The sequence below is a fragment of the Siniperca chuatsi genome, linkage group LG10 (genome assembly GCF_020085105.1).
Source record: "Siniperca chuatsi isolate FFG_IHB_CAS linkage group LG10, ASM2008510v1, whole genome shotgun sequence".
Lineage (NCBI taxonomy): Eukaryota > Metazoa > Chordata > Actinopteri > Centrarchiformes > Sinipercidae > Siniperca > Siniperca chuatsi.
In genome coordinates this window covers 15,973,966-15,990,992 of record NC_058051.1, presented here as the reverse complement: position 1 = coordinate 15,990,992, position 17,027 = coordinate 15,973,966, and the positions used below count along the sequence as shown (strand labels likewise).

The 17,027-nt window shown below is 40.7% G+C and overlaps 1 protein-coding gene across 2 annotated transcripts; it reads left to right on the top strand.

Moving 5' to 3' along the window:
- Positions 1 to 328: 328 nt before the first annotated feature.
- LOC122882999 (vasopressin V2 receptor-like) lies at positions 329 to 16,762 on the top strand. 2 transcript variants are annotated; one of them, XM_044211017.1, is made up of 7 exons: positions 329 to 714; positions 1,788 to 1,859; positions 7,604 to 7,989; positions 9,249 to 9,494; positions 9,727 to 9,873; positions 10,936 to 11,509; positions 12,811 to 16,762. In XM_044211017.1, the coding sequence occupies exons 3-7, from the start codon at positions 7,606 to 7,608 to the stop codon at positions 13,008 to 13,010; spliced, it is 1,551 nt and encodes a 516-aa protein (XP_044066952.1). In that variant the 5' UTR covers positions 329 to 714; positions 1,788 to 1,859; positions 7,604 to 7,605; the 3' UTR covers positions 13,011 to 16,762. The 2 variants fall into 2 exon arrangements, with proteins under 2 accessions (XP_044066952.1, XP_044066951.1); XM_044211016.1 differs by having other exon boundaries at positions 329 to 725.
- The last annotated feature ends 265 nt before the right edge of the window (positions 16,763 to 17,027 follow it).

Here is a 17,027-nt window from a genome sequence, read left to right as displayed (position 1 = left end):
AACATTAACTTCAAAACAAGTTTGCACATATACATGCACACACACACATACACCACATGCACTTGCAGATAAACCCAATACTCTGTCTCACTGTCCACCTACCGCTCTCTCTCTCTATCTCACACACACACACTCTCTCTCTCTCTCTCTCTCTCTCTCTCTCTCTCTCTCTCTCTCTCTCTCTCTCTCTCTCTCATACACTTATGTATAACACCCTCCCTCCACTCCTGGCTGCACGCTCCACCCTCAGCCCTAGAGGACAGGCTGGTTGACCCAGGAGGAGGGGATAGTGGGGGGAGGGAGGGGTAGGTAAGAGCATACGGAGCTCAGATTCATTTCTGCTGGTGGTGCTGGAGGCACAGCACATTGCAAGAGCATAACGTGACGCACAAGGAGCCGGGACACACACGGCCATCAAATGGATTACTCTGACATACACTTGTGAACTCCAACACAGCAAGGACAACACAGTCAGCAGGCACACAAAGGGCTTGCACAGACCTTGCAGAACTTCGTAGTCACACTGACAGAATTAAAAGAAAAACTACCTGCCGTTGATGAAGACACACTGACATTTTTTTTGCGTCCTCCCTAAATTATTTAGAAGCCAGCTGATATTACGCTAAGTGGAGGGACTTGGATAGACAGCTGAAGATGTCAATGTTTTTGGGTGAATTTCTGACAGCTTCTTGTCACCACAGCTGCACCACTGATGTGAGTCATAAGTAAGTGACTTTTTTTTTACTCTGTGGTGATTGATTTGATTACTAATATTAATAGTGATATTTATACTGATATTAGTACAAAGACTTCTAATTATAATCTTCCAATAATTCTCCCTAATCACTAAAAACACTTTACAGCCGAGAGGTCTGAAGGAACTCAAACTTGTTCTCATTGTTTGTTAATGGATTTGTATAGTGACCAATCTAGGTCATCTCTCTGTACATCTACAATATCCAACGCCCGCACAAGATGCACATATGGAACTCAAGCTCTGTATTCAGTATTTTACAATTTATTTTTTATTATTTTTACTGTTCATTCATACACAGAGCTGTGTTGACATCATCAGTATCATTAATCTTACTCTTTTGATTAGTATAACATTTATACTGTCAGCATAACAGTGGTAGGCCTTGTTTTCCTAAAAACAAATCTTAAAGAACAAAAAACAACTGTGTCATTTAATAATCAATGATACTGAACAAGAGGAAAACAAAACAAATATTTTTTTACAAACAGTACTATAACAGTACACCTGTTTTGGAAAGTGTATCTATGACTGCAGTGAATTAATGTATTGATTATACATTAGGTATATTTGTAAAATGTGCCAGATACTTTGTTCAACAATTACTGACATGAAAAGAAGCTTATATAGCATATACACAGATATATGATTTTTACATAAAACATTTCTGAACGTTGTCATCTGTTTATTTCAAATGATTGAAAATCACCTTCAATTTATAGTTTACCACATTATACATAAAGCTTTTGATGAAGTAGTGATACTTACAGTATGTATTTACCATGCCTGTCAGTCCTGATTTCAGCATATGTAATATATGTTAACATATACAGTATGTCCGGCATAGATGGCTATGCTTGATTGGAAATATTTTATGGCAGAGCCTAATTGAAAATGCATGTGGTCCTCAAGTCTGCAAGTTTTTCTTTGGATTAAAAGCTCAAGGGAACTGTCAGGTTGTTAATGTGATCTGCTCTAGCATGTAATGTTAATGGATTGTAATGGTGACAGCTCTTAATGCTTTGTTCCTTAGTCACTGAGACGAGAGAAAAACACACCGAGAGAAAAGGACGCGTGAGAAAGCTTACCATGCACTGACAATAAGGTGAGTGGTGACAAAATGTATACTCACCTTGGGGTGCTCTTCTTTTATGTGTGTGTTTGTGTGTCTGTTCCTTTGTGTGTGTGTGCGTGTGTGTCCTGACCACATTTTAAAAGGCAAATCAAATGTCTTTAGATGATAAAAAGGAGATATGTGGTTCGAGACCAGCTGTGTGTTGTTGTTATGGTACACAAAGTTCATTGATTTATTGCTTGACTTTTAAAAGATTTGTATAATAGAACAACTAATTACTTAATATATAAATGGAAATGAAAAGTTTCTCTTCACAGTGAAGCAATGATCATAGCAAAATTACAGACTTTAATTCTCAGCAAAAGCCTGTATCTCTACCATCGCAGCAGTTTGTCTTGTCAGTTTCCACTAGTGTAATGGCAATTAAACAATTAAAGAAATCTCTCTAGCTTGTCAGTTGAATCAACAAATCACTATTTGGCAGGATCATTTTTGTGTGTGTGCAAGCAGGAAGCTGTTTGTATCAACCAAAGTGCTTTAAAAGGGTTTTTCCATTAATCATACACTTTCCTTCTTCTTTTATGTTGGCACAATCTGTAATATATACAAAATGACTTCCTTGATTGTACTCTCCATCAGGAAAAATCATCATCATCATCATTACTGTTATTTTCATGGTCAATTTAATCTGGTCTCTAACAGGGAATCATTTCATCGTGTTCATTTCATCATGTGGCACGGATCTGACCATATCAACTACAAACTTCCAGGCCTGTTTTAGCTGATGTGGTAACACTGCGGCCCAGTTTCCATTCTTCAGGGGAATACTCTGAATTTTATATCAGTTGTGTGACGTGAAAAAGGTCCTGTTTTGTTTAGGGTACATGCTTTTTGGCAGTGTGCTGGTTAATGATACATAACAAGAAAAACAGTCAGTGGTCTTATGAACAGGCTTTATCAGTGCTGATAAGGGGACTGGACCTTCTTCACTAGACGTAGTGAGTTCTGTCCACTGGTCAGTGTGTTATAGAAATAAGCTCATGGCGATGTTTGCGATTACAAAACTCAAGGAACGCCGCAGCACACACACACACACATCTGAAATGTGGGCAAGTAATGACTGTATCAGTGTGTGCAATGAAGTGTGGTCCCGCATGATTAACATTTAATGGGTTGTTTGGGCGAGACAACAAAAGAACAGTGTTTACTTTTATTTCTCACATGGACTGCAGTCTGCAGTGAAGACTAGAATCTGAGTGACACACACTGAAAGAGAGGAATAAATCATGGATACAGAGCTGTGAAAAAAAGGATCTTAATGAGTACAGCAGGTGCCTCCACAAATTGAAATACATAAATATATACAGAGTATCCACCTGTCATTGAACCAACTCATTCAGATGGTGATTCCAGGCTGAATGTGAAAGTGCCAATGGGGATCTACTTTACTGATATGTGGGGCTTAAAGAAGAAAGCAAGGTCATATCTGCTTTATTATGCAGATGAAATGCTGCACAGTCCAGCGTGTGGCACCACATGACTCATCCAGACCTTTATTGTGTAAGAATCTATTGATTGGTATGTAAATAAAGTCTCTTGCCATACCCAGAAAATCAGCATAGAATACCAAAGCTTAAGTATATCACATGGTGTGATCTAATGATTGATTCATATATTTATTTTCAGTCGGTTTAGGTGCAGATTGGGTCAGCCCATTTTAATCCTGTTTCCTGCTGCCAAAGTCTATTGATGAGGATGGTTATTATAATCAAACAAAATTAGTAAGCATATCAGAAACTGTTTCCTCTGCAGTTTTGATCCTGAATGACAAGAGAAGGTGGACTGGTTAGGACAGGTGGAGAGAGATAGAGTGGGTGGATGAATGTGAAAAATTAAAGGAAAAAAACAGGTGAGGGGAAAAATAGAAAGAGGGGGAAATTAGTGGCAGGTTGTTTGAGTGTACACTGGGCTGCTAATGAGGACAGAGAGGTGCTCATTAATCAGACTGGGTCAAACCTGGTCAAAGCGAACTAATCAAGGGACTGACATGCACACACAAAACAGACAGGCAAGAGATGGATCTTTCATTATGTATAGATTATTGCACCTAAAGCCTTAAGCACCTGTTTGTCTGCCACTGCTGCCACCATTATTTCATCTTGATTAACTTTAAATCTGCCAACCAGGTTCATCCTCACTGTTAGTGTCTTTAAATACAAATTAGGTGCTCTGTGCATGAAGGAGGGGGAGAAATGTGTTTCCCTGCCATGCAAGAGATGGCAAGACAGAACTAGACACTGGCAATATTTTGTCATCAAAACACAGTAGAAAGTAAGGACAGGAGGTTTGGTTTTCATCAAAGTTACATTATTGAGAGGTGCAGGCTTCAAATCAAGCTGTGCTCAAACAGCATTACCACGCAACACTGACTTAATAGACTTGATTTTCACTTTTCAGATTATGCAATACAAGTTTCAAGTTTGCTCATTAATTTTCATATAATACAGAAAATAATGAAAAATAATGGCAGTTTGGGACTGTAAAAAAGGCACTTTTTTAACTGTATAATGGTATAGCATGCATTTGCAAATAATCCATAAAAATGGCAACTATACATAATGAATAGGATGCTAACATTTGCAGACAACCTTCCAGTTGACGAGTCTATTAGTTCTATTCACTGGCAATGTTTACATTATACAGTATATGCTTATATTGCATCAGATTCATGACCAAAGTATCCTCTAAGCTTGGATTATTTTGAATATTTTAACATTATTGACAAAATGGCCGAAAAAGTCATTTTGACCAAATAACACTGTAGTGATTATTATCTCATCCCAGAAATGTGTCTCTTTAAGACATTTGGTACTTAACATGCTTATGGTTTAAGAGGACTTTGGCACAGACAGATAGTATTTGGATCTCAGCATAGCTGGAACATGACGTAGTTTGTCGAAGGGAATGACCAAAACATGTGTGAACAGCAAGAAAAGAGGACTGAGATGTTGAAAGATGTGAATGGTTGGTAGCTATAATGTTTTCTTGCGCACTTTAATTATCTGTTTCTGTCATCCCTGAGGCACTGTAGACTTGTGTGCAGGAAAGCGGTATAGGATGGAGAGGACATGAAAATGGATGGTTGCACACCGGTTTGCATTTGGAGAGGAAAGCAAGAGAGGAATTGACTCAATCATTAATCATAGTGAAAGCTTTAAAGTAAAAGAAGGAAGCAACGTACTGATCCTACTAATAAAAGTAGTGTCTACAGTCCATCCAGCACAGAGAGATGGAATAATTTGTGCTTAACATTAAGTCGATCAGACGGATGGGAATGCTGTTCTCTGCTTGTGTTATTAAAGAGAGGGCAAAGCAGAATACATTTTCAGAGACAGGGTATGTAAAGGAATACAATAAACCACATCCAGCACAGTTCTGCAGACATGTTTAAATTGTCTATGTACCCTTAGTTTAAGGAATTTCCTCAGAGGACAGGACGCATCAGTGCCAGAAGTTTTGAGCTATGCGTGGGTCTCCTGGAGTTGAGCCATTGACCAATTTGAAGACAATCCATCTTGATTTCATAGATGCAGAAGCCATGCAGATGAGACATGAGCATATTTTGAGAAAATACTTTGTGTCCTTCAGGAGTTCAGGAAAACAGGGGCAAATTCAGAATTGATCAGAACAAGACTTAGAAATGGAGCAATCCTTTGTGAATCCATTCAGGAGGAAATGCCTCACACACTTTCCAATATATGATCATCATTACAGATGTCTCTTCCTACCTGTTATTTCATTTTATTAAATACAATTTGGGAATATTAGTTTGGTATGACTGTAATACTGTGGATTCATTTCTTTAGTCACACAGGTATTATAGCACCTCCCTAAGTCATTACACCGTATCTTCACAGAGGCATACTTGAAAAAGGGATTTCACATCAGAAATGAGTCACATGGGCAAATATACAAAATGAGATTATATGGGGGTATAAAGAGCTGCAGCAGCACAAAGAATCCTCTCATGAATTATACTGTAATTACAGAGAGGGGCACAAGACTCCTCAGGTCCTGACAAAGAGAGGCCAGGAGATTCCTGATTAAAAAGGCCTTGTTGTCTAAACCCCTAATTTAAAAAAAACTTGAAAAAGAAAAAAATTATGAACAGATAATGAGAAAGAATAACACTAGCTTTGATCCGAAGGACCTTTGGTCAGGGCCAATATTTAAGCAGAATTCTAGAAACTCACTAAACCAATGCAGATTTAGAGGAAGTTTGGTTTAGCCCTTTATAGCAGTGTTGCAGTCGCCTGGTGTGGCAGCAGGGATTCACTCAAACCAAAGAGTTGTCGTCTGAGAAATTGTTCCGCTTAATTCTCTTCCTTTCACTTACGTCTCTACCTTCATGCTGGGCGGAGAGGGCCAGCTAGCTTTGCTTATCATGCATTTATCTGAGTATATTCCTTTGGCAAAGCCAGCATGTAATGCTTGTCAATATGTTCAGCTATTACCAGCAAATTGGCCATTAGGTCTCAGGAGTAGTGAGAACAACCTTGTAATGTTTGTTAATCACACTCAGTTGCACAATACTATCACTGCAGTTTTCCTCCTATTTTTAGAAGTGGAAAATTTTCAAGAACCCAGTCAGTGTAACATTTGTATACATAATCACTCTTTGCACATTAGTCAAAATAATACATCAATATGGTGTCAATCAACACACACAAGTAACAGCACATAGCCCTCTTTAAAGCTATATTTGGCCACCTACTCTTTCCTTATCTTATCACCCCCTTTCCACAACTCTGTTCTTTTACCTTTTCTGGTCTGTTTTTTCCTTTATTGCCCTTTCTCCACACTGTCTTCATCACTCTTCTTCTATCTTCCTTCATTTTTTCTCCAAGACTTTCTTCTACATGCAGTTTATTCTACCAAGGCTGCTCCCAGCATCCCACGACTTTCTTAAATGGTCATCTCATTCCTATCAACTTTCTGTTCTTTTGAGACATTTATTAAAGAGCAAAAGAAAAGCAAAGAAAAATAAACGTAAAATTTATTGAGATCAGGAGAGAGTGTGACTGGGGAAAGAGAAAGAATGCCTGGGTGTATGAGAGAAAATTAGAGAGGGGGGGAACAAAAACAGGGGGGAACAGGAATGTATGGGGGTAAGCATGGGATGAGAGCGATTATGAGAGCGGAGGTGAAGGGATAAGAGTGGTGGGATAGAGGGGGAAGCTGTCAAATCAACCTTGAGAAAATATTAAAAAGAAAATAAACCTTGCTGGACTTGCGTCAAACAGAACTGGAAGCTTTGAGAGATGGACAAACAGACATACTGAAGACTTATTAAAAGATTGGAGACAGCACCAAAAACACAACAATATTCACATGGCAGCATGATTGGTACAGTCTCTCATAAAATTGCATAAAAGAAGCTATTTATAGTGTACGATGTGAAAGTGTAACAGATGCATGAAAAACAAAGAGCCCCTGTGATTAATCTTTGCATCAAGTAGAAAAATACTCAGCTGACATATTTGAAAATTAAATAAAGAGACAGGACATGATACTAATATTGTGATAATACAGAACAAGTAAATTGTTTGTTGATAAAAATCTGCTCTTGGTTCCAATCTGAGCGTAGGCAGTCTTATGACCCTGCACCAGTTTGACTCCTGGTGACCATTTTGCGCAGGGCATCGTTTAAACAAACTACAAGCAACAACAGATTTGACTGGCTTTCCCACTTTAACACTTTGTTTGTCTTTCAGGAATGGAAAGCATCAGTGTGGAAACGGACTGGGATGGGTTAGCCCTCTCATCTCTGGTCACCACAGGAAGGAACAACTTCTCTTCCTCTTCTTTGTTTGTCTCTGAACTGAACTCCCTCAATAGTTCTCACAGTGGGGGATCCTTCTTCGGGATCTTTCCTGAGAATGATTCCACCACCACGCCTCACACCATGCCCCAGCCCAGGGTGAGGGACCTGGGCCTTGCCCGGGCAGAGATTGCAGTTCTCGCGACAGTGCTGGCTCTTACCACCCTTGGGAATAGTTTTGTGCTGTGGGTGCTGCTGAGGAGGAGGAAGCACAATGCACCGATGCACGTGTTCATGGTCAACCTGTGTGTGGCTGACATGGTGGTGGCCCTCTTTCAGGTCAGTTCACGAGTTACTTGAGACCATTACAGGAATGTATGAGAGTAGGCAAAACAGATAATCTTTTCAATTATATACAATAGCCCAGTCAGTTTGTTGAAGCATTCATCATGTGGAAAATGTCAAAACAAGACTCCTGATGAAGGTTCAGCACTTAAAGATTCTCCTCAAATGATTACAATTCAATTATTAGACTTTTCTTCTTGCCACATTATTCCAATTTGTTTATGACTCATGCACCATTAATTCAGGTAGCAGCACCTGGCCTTTTAGTGAGTAGTAAGATGGTTGTAACGTGTTTAAGATTACATATATTGCAAATTGCTCTTTAACTTAGTTGGACTTACTTGTGTAGCTGATTTTGTAACTGTGGTTTATAGTATTTATGTGATTGGTGGTATACTGTCTGAATTGCTTAGCAACGCTAAAATAAACCTAAACTATGGATGCAAAAATAGCCATTCTGACAGGGTAAAAATAGCATTGAATTCATTGCTACTGTATTGAACTGTGAGGCATTTCAGCTAGTCACACCTGTATGTGACAGTTCTTGTCCATAGCAAAAATATAAGACCTTTAAAGGACAAGGCTGGTGTTATTATATATTTTTCTTATTGTCAACAAATCCAATAAAAACCAAAACCAACAATTTGTTAGTACGTCTCTCAATACTTTGTGACTTTCCCACTCTGTCTGTGGCTCTTACCCCCAAGCTCACTGGTTCCTGTTGAAGATGTAAATCTTTAAAAATCGCACACAAACATGTTGTTTAATTTCTTAAAAAGACTCTGTGATTTCCTAAAACAGCTGGGCATGTTTCTTAAACAGGAGTAAAAAGTTGGGGACTATTTTAAGCTGCGAATTAACACACATCTGGTGCTCTAGAAAGTGTTTACGGCAGCAGGACGGTGTATGTGGGCCTGAGTCAAAATAAACTACAGTGCCCATGTTCATGGTAATTAAGGAACATGTCACCCAGTGTTTTTAAAATGTTTTTTGGACAACAATGGAGGTCTACTGCACAGAGAGAAAAGCTGTATCAAGCTTGGGCTACACAGGCAATACTTGTTAGCCTGATCAATTCATTGTTGGTTTTGGTATTTTCAGGGGATTTGTTGACAACAAGAGAAATATAGAATATCACCAGACTTGTTCTTCAGTGTTTCTCTTCTACATTTCTAAGGGCCAAACTAGAAAAAATTCTCCACCATACTAGGAACCACTCATAAATAACTGTTTCTTTTTTTATCTGTGTCCAGGTTCTTCCCCAGCTAATATGGGATATCACAGAGAAGTTTCAGGGGCCTGACTTTCTCTGCCGGTCTATCAAGTACTTGCAGATTGTGGGCATGTTTGCTTCCTCCTACATGATAGTTGCCATGACAGTAGACCGGCACCATGCCATCTGCTGCCCATTGCAGGCCTACCGTGGGGGAGCCATGTCCCGCTGGAACACCCCTGTCATGGTGGCCTGGGGCTTGGCGCTAATTCTCAGCATACCACAGGTAGGGAGGGGTGAACACACATGCAACAGAACCTCACACACACTTACACACAAAAAACACATGGTGAAATAGGAAATGAGAGCTCAGCTGGCATTCACACCCTGATTTCTACAGTAGAAAGGTTGGTCTATTTTTAGCTCGATGAGGTCTTTGCAGTTCAGCTAATGGAAGAGGAAACTGACAGTCATGTCTGTGGGTGTGCTGACCACCCTCCTTTTGCTCGGTCTGTCAGGTGTTCATCTTCTCTCGCTCAGAAGTTGCTCCTGGAGAGTATGAGTGCTGGGGTCACTTTGCTGAGCCATGGGGGCTGAAGGCCTACGTCACCTGGATGACTGTGGCTGTCTTCCTCCTGCCCGCCCTCATCATTACCATCTGTCAGGTAATACTGGTTGTACTGGCTAGACTCTTAATCTCTGCACCATCCACAAAGACCATTGACTAGGATTGCATGCTGTAGGTAACATCATCCAATAATGAAGCGTGTGGCATGAATGAAATTCTGTTTTGTTTTCATGGAGGGTGCATTTGGCATGCATTGTTCGATAACCCTGTGGGGGACTGTGGTTGGTGTTATGTAGCATCCCATGGTGGATAGGCATTCTGGGCTGCCTCCCATCAGCTCTGCTGCTCTATTTAAGGAAAGATATTTCCAGGGTCTAGCTATTTCCCCTAATTAACGCAACACTTGGAGGACCACTGCTGAGGCGGCTGCTCAGAAAATCTGCCCACTGTGAGAACCTCCTGCCAGGAAGTGGAATGTACTAGATCTCAGCCAAACATAGAATCCCTGACCTTTTTTCATTATTGGATTTCAATTCGAGAGGCCTCTTTAGACACTTCTTCAGAAGTATGATGTAGTTTCTGCAGAAGGAAGTCATTCTGAAAGTTTCAGCTAACTCAGCTGATTAAGTACCACGCACTTTACCGGTATATACTGTATGGTGTTGTGGATTGGAGTGCAGTGTCTAAATCCGTGCACTCATAAAGCTGTTTTTAAATGTAAAAGGTGGCAGAAGAGCAACGGTTAGCACTTACAAACATTAAGTAAAAATAGCTACAAGTATGAATCAAATTTAAGATTAGATTTAAAATTGTTGTTTTTGTTTCTCAGGAGAGTGTGAAGAATCATTTTGCTGCAATAAAATTTTATAGTAGCTTTCCTGATTGTAACAGAGTGGAGGAATAGCGGTATTGTATAAAATGTCTGACACTGGTTTTTAGCTGACAGTGAAGGCCAACACATACGCTCTCTTTCATTTAAAATTTCCTGTCACTGTTAAAGCAGAAATGCAAACAAGATTGTCTGCAAAGAGCAAAGACAAGCATCTGAATCTGGCACATGCCAGTCATAAAACTTAAACCTTAGGTCTTTGAATGATGGAGTGTCTTGTTACCCTCATACTAAACTTTGCTAATTCTTGAAAATATTCTTATTTTTCAGATAAGAATCTTCCGAGAGATTCACAATAACATTTACCTGAAGTCAGAGAGGATGGGGATGGCTGAGTTGAAGAAGAATGAAATCTTCTTCCGCTTCCATCGCTTTAAGAAGGAGGATGAGCGGGCCAGGGAGAGGGGGAGACGGGCGTCTGGAGGAGGGGGCAGGGATGGGAGAGGAGGACAGCTCTTAAAGGGTATGAATAACAACCCTCACAATAACACCCATAACAGCCAAGGGGGCGAGTGTTACGACTATGTACCATCCGCTATTCAGTATAACAGTTGCTGTGGTGAACATGTGACAACAACAACATCGTCTACACAACAGCAAACACTGAACAGCTCAGATTGCCAGGAGTCCTACACGTCCTACGAGCTGGCCTCAGGCTCACCCCGCTGCTCCCTTGACTATGCCCCCCCTCACCGTCCAGCCACTCCGCCTCCAAGCATCACTAAAGCCATGTCCAAGACAGTGAGAATGACCCTGGTCATTGTGCTGGTCTATACTATCTGCTGGTCGCCTTTCTTCATCGTCCAGCTTTGGGCGGCCTGGGACCCCAACCCTCCAAACCAAGGTCAGTCACATACATGGTTTATGGGTACTGCTTATCCAGGATACCAGCCGGATTTCAGACAGTTCAAACATTCACCTATGTATGCAATTCACCCAACAAAAACAGACATCTGGGTTATAATCATTGCCAGTGAATCACTTAAGTTGTTTTTCTCAGATGGACTGATCATCTTTAGGCCAGTTTATCCATTTAATTACCCTAAATGTGCAAACTGTTATCTGTTTTGCACTATAGGCAGCCAAAAGCAAAAGCTAAATGATTGGGTCTGGTTTACAACAGCAACCTCTGATGAATGCTGTTGTCCATCTTAGGGAATCTAAACATGATCTCGCTCATTATTCCAAGGACACCTAGCTCCGGCTCAGATGTGGTAACAGTTAGTGAAAGACAAGTTCAAAAACAATGTTTATTTTGACCCACAACCAGAAACCCCTGGATGACATCTCTGGCCTCTGTACTTTTTGGCAGTCAAACAGCATCTGTTGATGTCTTCACTGGCAGCTGGTCACGGAGCAAGCAAGGCTAGTGTAGCCTTAAGTTGTGGCTGATAGTATGGACTGAATGGGAGTCCTTTGATCTGAAGCTAAAGACAAACATCATAGGCCAGTAAATAACCTGTTTGTATCCCCTGCTGATTTTGCAACGTGACCAGATGTTGACATTTCATCACCAATGATCAGTGCCAGCAGCTCACACACATAGTCGAAATCACAAGCAGACGCATGGAACAAGGCACGTAAGCTTTCACACATACACACACGCACACAAGCGCACATGCATATACAAAGTGTACTCACATGCAGATATAACTATGCATACATATGAATGAGTCCTTACTAGCAGGCAGATCCACACACACACACACACACACACAGCTGATTATTATCAGCTTCATATTCTAAAATCAGTTTGTCCTTATCTATTGTCCTCAATTGGCCACAGTGAAATCAGCATGTTTTAGTTATTACATAAAAGACTTATTATTAGCAGTGAAAAAAATGAAAAAGGAAATATGTAGGATTTTGTCTCTCTGGGATATTTGCAGTCCTATTCCTGAAGGAAATTAAATGAAAAACAAAAATCCTGAATGGTGTTGTAGATATTTATGTTTGTTTCTTAAGAGAGAAGAGAACAATTTGATGTACACATTGATCATCTGTCCCCAGTTGGAAGAATACTCTAGCTCACAAACTGTACATGTGAAAATTCACATTTTTATTCGTGTATACGTACTTGTCCCTGCATTTGCATGTCTTTATGCACTTGTTTTGTGTGTGTGTGTGTGCGTGTGTCCTCTGCAGGAGTGGCCTTCACTATCCTGATGCTGCTAGCCAGTCTGAACTCGTGCACCAACCCGTGGATCTACACAGCTTTCTCCAGCAGCGTGTCCCGAGAGCTTCAGAACCTGCTGCACTGTCGGTCGCGACCTGGTCGCCGGGGCTCCCTGCCTGACGACTCCACCACCACGCACACCTCCACCACCAAGGACAGCCTGTACTGACAGAGACCGATGACACAGAAACAGACACACAGAGACATGTTTGAAAAGACATGCATGGGTGCACACGGGTCCGTTGCAAGGACGTGTTGTTCCACACAACTCTGCCGCCACCACCACCTTCAGCGTCGCAGCATGAGAACGGAGAGCACTGACCTCTACCAGATGTTTCCAACAACAAAGGACAGCTGTACTGTCAACAGGACCTCTGTCTGTAATCACCTGTCTTCTCCACCCCAGTAATGAGGAAGAGCGTTATTAAAGATGTCAACACTACCATTTTATGAGGGCACTGTGGAATATACTGTACAGTGAGAGCATCTGCAATGCAAAATGGCCTTGAAAGTAGAGATTTTCACCTCAGCTGCAGTTGAGTAGGACCCTGTGCATTGATTGAATATGAGAAATGAGGAAAAAGTCTTGCCTTGCTCAGACAGAGCAGAGCCACAGGAATGCAAAGGGTGGATCACTGCATTTATGGCTTTACAGCACGCCTAATGCACAAAGCAGCAGACAAAGCTATGGGTGTAGAGAAAACAAAGCAGCAGGCTGAGGGAAATAGAGAGAGAGCCACATACACACAGCAAGAGAAAGCGATACTGCTGTTGGACTGAGAACAGACAGGGGATGACATGGATGTTACAGCTGCAGGAGCGGTCCTGAGAAGTCTGTAGTTGAAATCTAATAATGTGAACAAACTTAAATCAAAGAAAGTGGATTAGAGACAGATGCTTGAGGCTGAATTCATAGTTGCTCAGGAGAAATCTGGATCCAAAGAACAATAGTGATTTGGATGGAAGAGATTCACTCATGAGGACGGTGCAATAGAATCAAGACAGTGCCCCACAAAGAAGTGGAATACCGTGGGTTAACACAGACAGGAGGAGGGTCAGGCCTAGAAGAATACAAATGAACAATCCAGGTTTCCGCAATCAACCGGGACACAATTATGTGATTGTATTTTGTGCAAACACAGCATATGAGGTACACAAAATTACCTTCCTGTCATGCTCTTCTGAAAGTATGAAACAAGAACATGAACATTAACATGAACAGACACAGGAAGGAAACAAATAAGAAACATTCAACAGCATTCCATGTACATTATTACATTATTTATTGAAAATGTAAGGCACAATAGATGTTATAACATTAAGTGTAAGATAAATGTTGAATGTAAATCATACAATTGTAATGGTCCGACATGTGTAGTAGAAAACAAGGAAACCAAAGATTTTTTAAAGCGCGACAGTAGAATCAATTCAGGTCTTAATAGCAGAGATATTACAAAGCTTCAACAGATAATTGATATTAAGTGGAAAGAGAAACTACTGCACATCATGTCGACTGCCTGTCAGTTCAAGAAAAACTTCACATCAAGAGAAAATTCTCCCAGTCTAACCAAGTGCCTGTAACGTCAGTAGACATTTGTAGGGGGGCCTCCCTCACTGGATTCTTCCTTGAATGATATCAGCCATGTTATTCTTAGACAGAGCTACTACCAGAGCAGCAATCATTGGATATGATATATCACACCATGAGCCATGTGTTCTTTTTTTATTTATTGTTGTATAAACAAAAATATACATATATATAGTATATAGATATTTCATTTCCTGTTACTGTCTTCTGTTCATGTACAGTTTTTATATCACATTTTTCTGCGTTAAGAGTAATGTATTATGCCCCTCAGCTGCATGATAGACTTAAGATAGTAATGTTATGACTTTTTAAAAAAAAAGTATGATTATATAAGCTACTGTACGTACAGTAGATCTGATAACTTTCTGTGTGTATAAAATAAGATTAGAATTTACTGTATCTGGTCAAACTATTCATTTCAGACTAGATGTTCCTCAAAATAATGGTGTGTTTTTTTAAATGCCGTAAACTCATTCTGAGCCGGTTCAGCACATCCTTCTTTCATGAGAGAGCAGTGATATGCGAGTCTGCAGGACAATACTGGGATAGTTTCAAGGTGTCTCAGGAGTACTCGTCTGGGTCGAAGGAGAAGCCTCACCTTTCCTCTGTGCAGCCAGGGTGTTTGTGCTTTCAGCACGCCACTGTGAATTTGTTCTCCAGACACAAGCCTCCACTTTGATTCTCTGCCAAATGAAAGGCTACAGCAACAACGTCCCGTGTCTCACTTTGTTATATCAGGAAATAGATGAACTTCTCCCAAACCCTCTGGGGTGTTCATGTATTTTCCTCTTCCTGTCAGGAAGCTAATAGGTCAGAGGATGATTCTTCTCTCCTGAAAGGGCCAGACTTCAGATCCGTCCAGCCTTTCATATTGATGGGAAACGCCAAACACACTTTCATTGTGCATTATACTTTCTGATCAGCCATTAGTGTACATTACAACAGCTAAATAATGAATGTCCTCCAATAAATGGAAAATTTACTGGCACAGACACTCACTAAAATTAGATCCATCATTGCAGAGAATTTCCCTGTGACTCTTGTTTCCTGAGGATAGAAGACCTCACAGTAGCTGTTATCACACCAACCATCGTGTCAGAGCATATGATAGATGGTCTATAGGGTAGGTCACTGCTTTTTTGTAATCATGTGGTGTGTGTGTGTCAGTGTGAGTGTGTTTATGCTGAATGTCCTGATGCTCATGGTTTCCAAGCTGAATTGAAGTTGATGTCTGAACTCAAGGTCACTTCTTTATTACAGTAGGGCAGAGCTTCCTGCCAGGCCTGTGGCTGTAATGGGGTATAAGGGAAATAAATGAGCCCTCTGTGTAACTGTCACAGGGACAGGAAAAAAGGTGAACTTCCCTATTCAAATCAATTCAGGGTCAGCCAAGGAGTGCATCTAGTGGCTCTAAAGAATGACGGAGCCCCCCAGCCTTGACCAAAATCAGCATAAATCAGACCTGGTGGTTTAGCTTTACTACACTGAGCAATGTGTCTGCATTGCTTACCTCAAGACCCCTCAGCAGACCTGATGACTGCCGAGGCTGCTACTAAGCTCATTCCAAGACACCGGGAGGCATCTGGCCCCAACCAACTTACACAACCAACTCCAGTGTCTGTGTTAGCGGAGAGCACTGGAGCATCATACTTTATAAACAGAGGAAGCAGAAGAAAAACGAGCCAGACAATTTATCATGCCTTTTCAAAACACAAAATTATTTTCTTTGTTTCACTTTTCTCTCTTTCTCTCCCTTCAACCAGGTGATTTTTTTTAAAATACTTTCTGTCTGTCAAAGCAGCTAGGAGTTTATTTTGGGAGTTTGTTTCACACAAGAAATATGTTTCTCACATAAAAGGTAGCTGCACCCATTGTCTTTCTTTACAACAGCTGTTTTCAAGGTGATTTTTGCCAAATATAGCCACACTTTTATTTTTATTGGCGGCAATTATGATTTTACAGAATCGCTTGCCTCATTCTTTAGAGAAGATGAAGTATTTACTGATTTAAAATGGGTTATTCCCCTGAGAGCCTGGAGGATCAAAGTTAGCTTTTATCACTCTTACCCACCCTGTTTTCATTACTTAAAGTGTGGTTGTGTTCACACCTCAACAAGACCCTGTCATTTTTTTCTTCACAGTAAAAACAGGCATGTGTCTGAATAAATCCATTTTATGGGAGCTCATTCAACAGGCTTTCACAGGCTTTATGTGCAAAGAAATGGTTTGTTGTGATGTGTCTACTCCAGTTTAACCTACAGGTTTTCATGGCTCCTGGCCAGCTATGAGAAGTGCACACAAATTTAAAAAAAATAAAATAGCTCTGTTACCGTGGTTGACCTTCTAATGTGAAATGTGGAGGGGATGTCTAATATGATGGAGGGCAATACATTTACAAAAAGAGAGAGGGAGAAAAGGAGAGAGAGAAAAGGGCATTTCCCCATATATGGCTGGTTCTTGACTGGCAACTGCATCAACAGGCAGAGAGGATTAAATGATGTCCAAACAGGACAGGAAGAGGATGCAGAGGAAAGCACAAAAGCTTGGAGCTGACTGGGAGTTTATTCACTCCAAACACAGTCAAACTGTTGTGGTTAAA

Coding starts and splice junctions, on each gene's coding strand:
- LOC122882999 (XM_044211017.1), top strand. CDS start 7,606: ATGGAAAGCATCAGTGTGGAAACGGACTGGGATGGGTTAGCCCTCTCA. Junction 9,495..9,726: donor TAATTCTCAGCATACCACAG/GTAGGGAGGGGT, acceptor TCGGTCTGTCAG/GTGTTCATCTTCTCTCGCTC. Junction 9,874..10,935: donor TCATCATTACCATCTGTCAG/GTAATACTGGTT, acceptor CTTATTTTTCAG/ATAAGAATCTTCCGAGAGAT.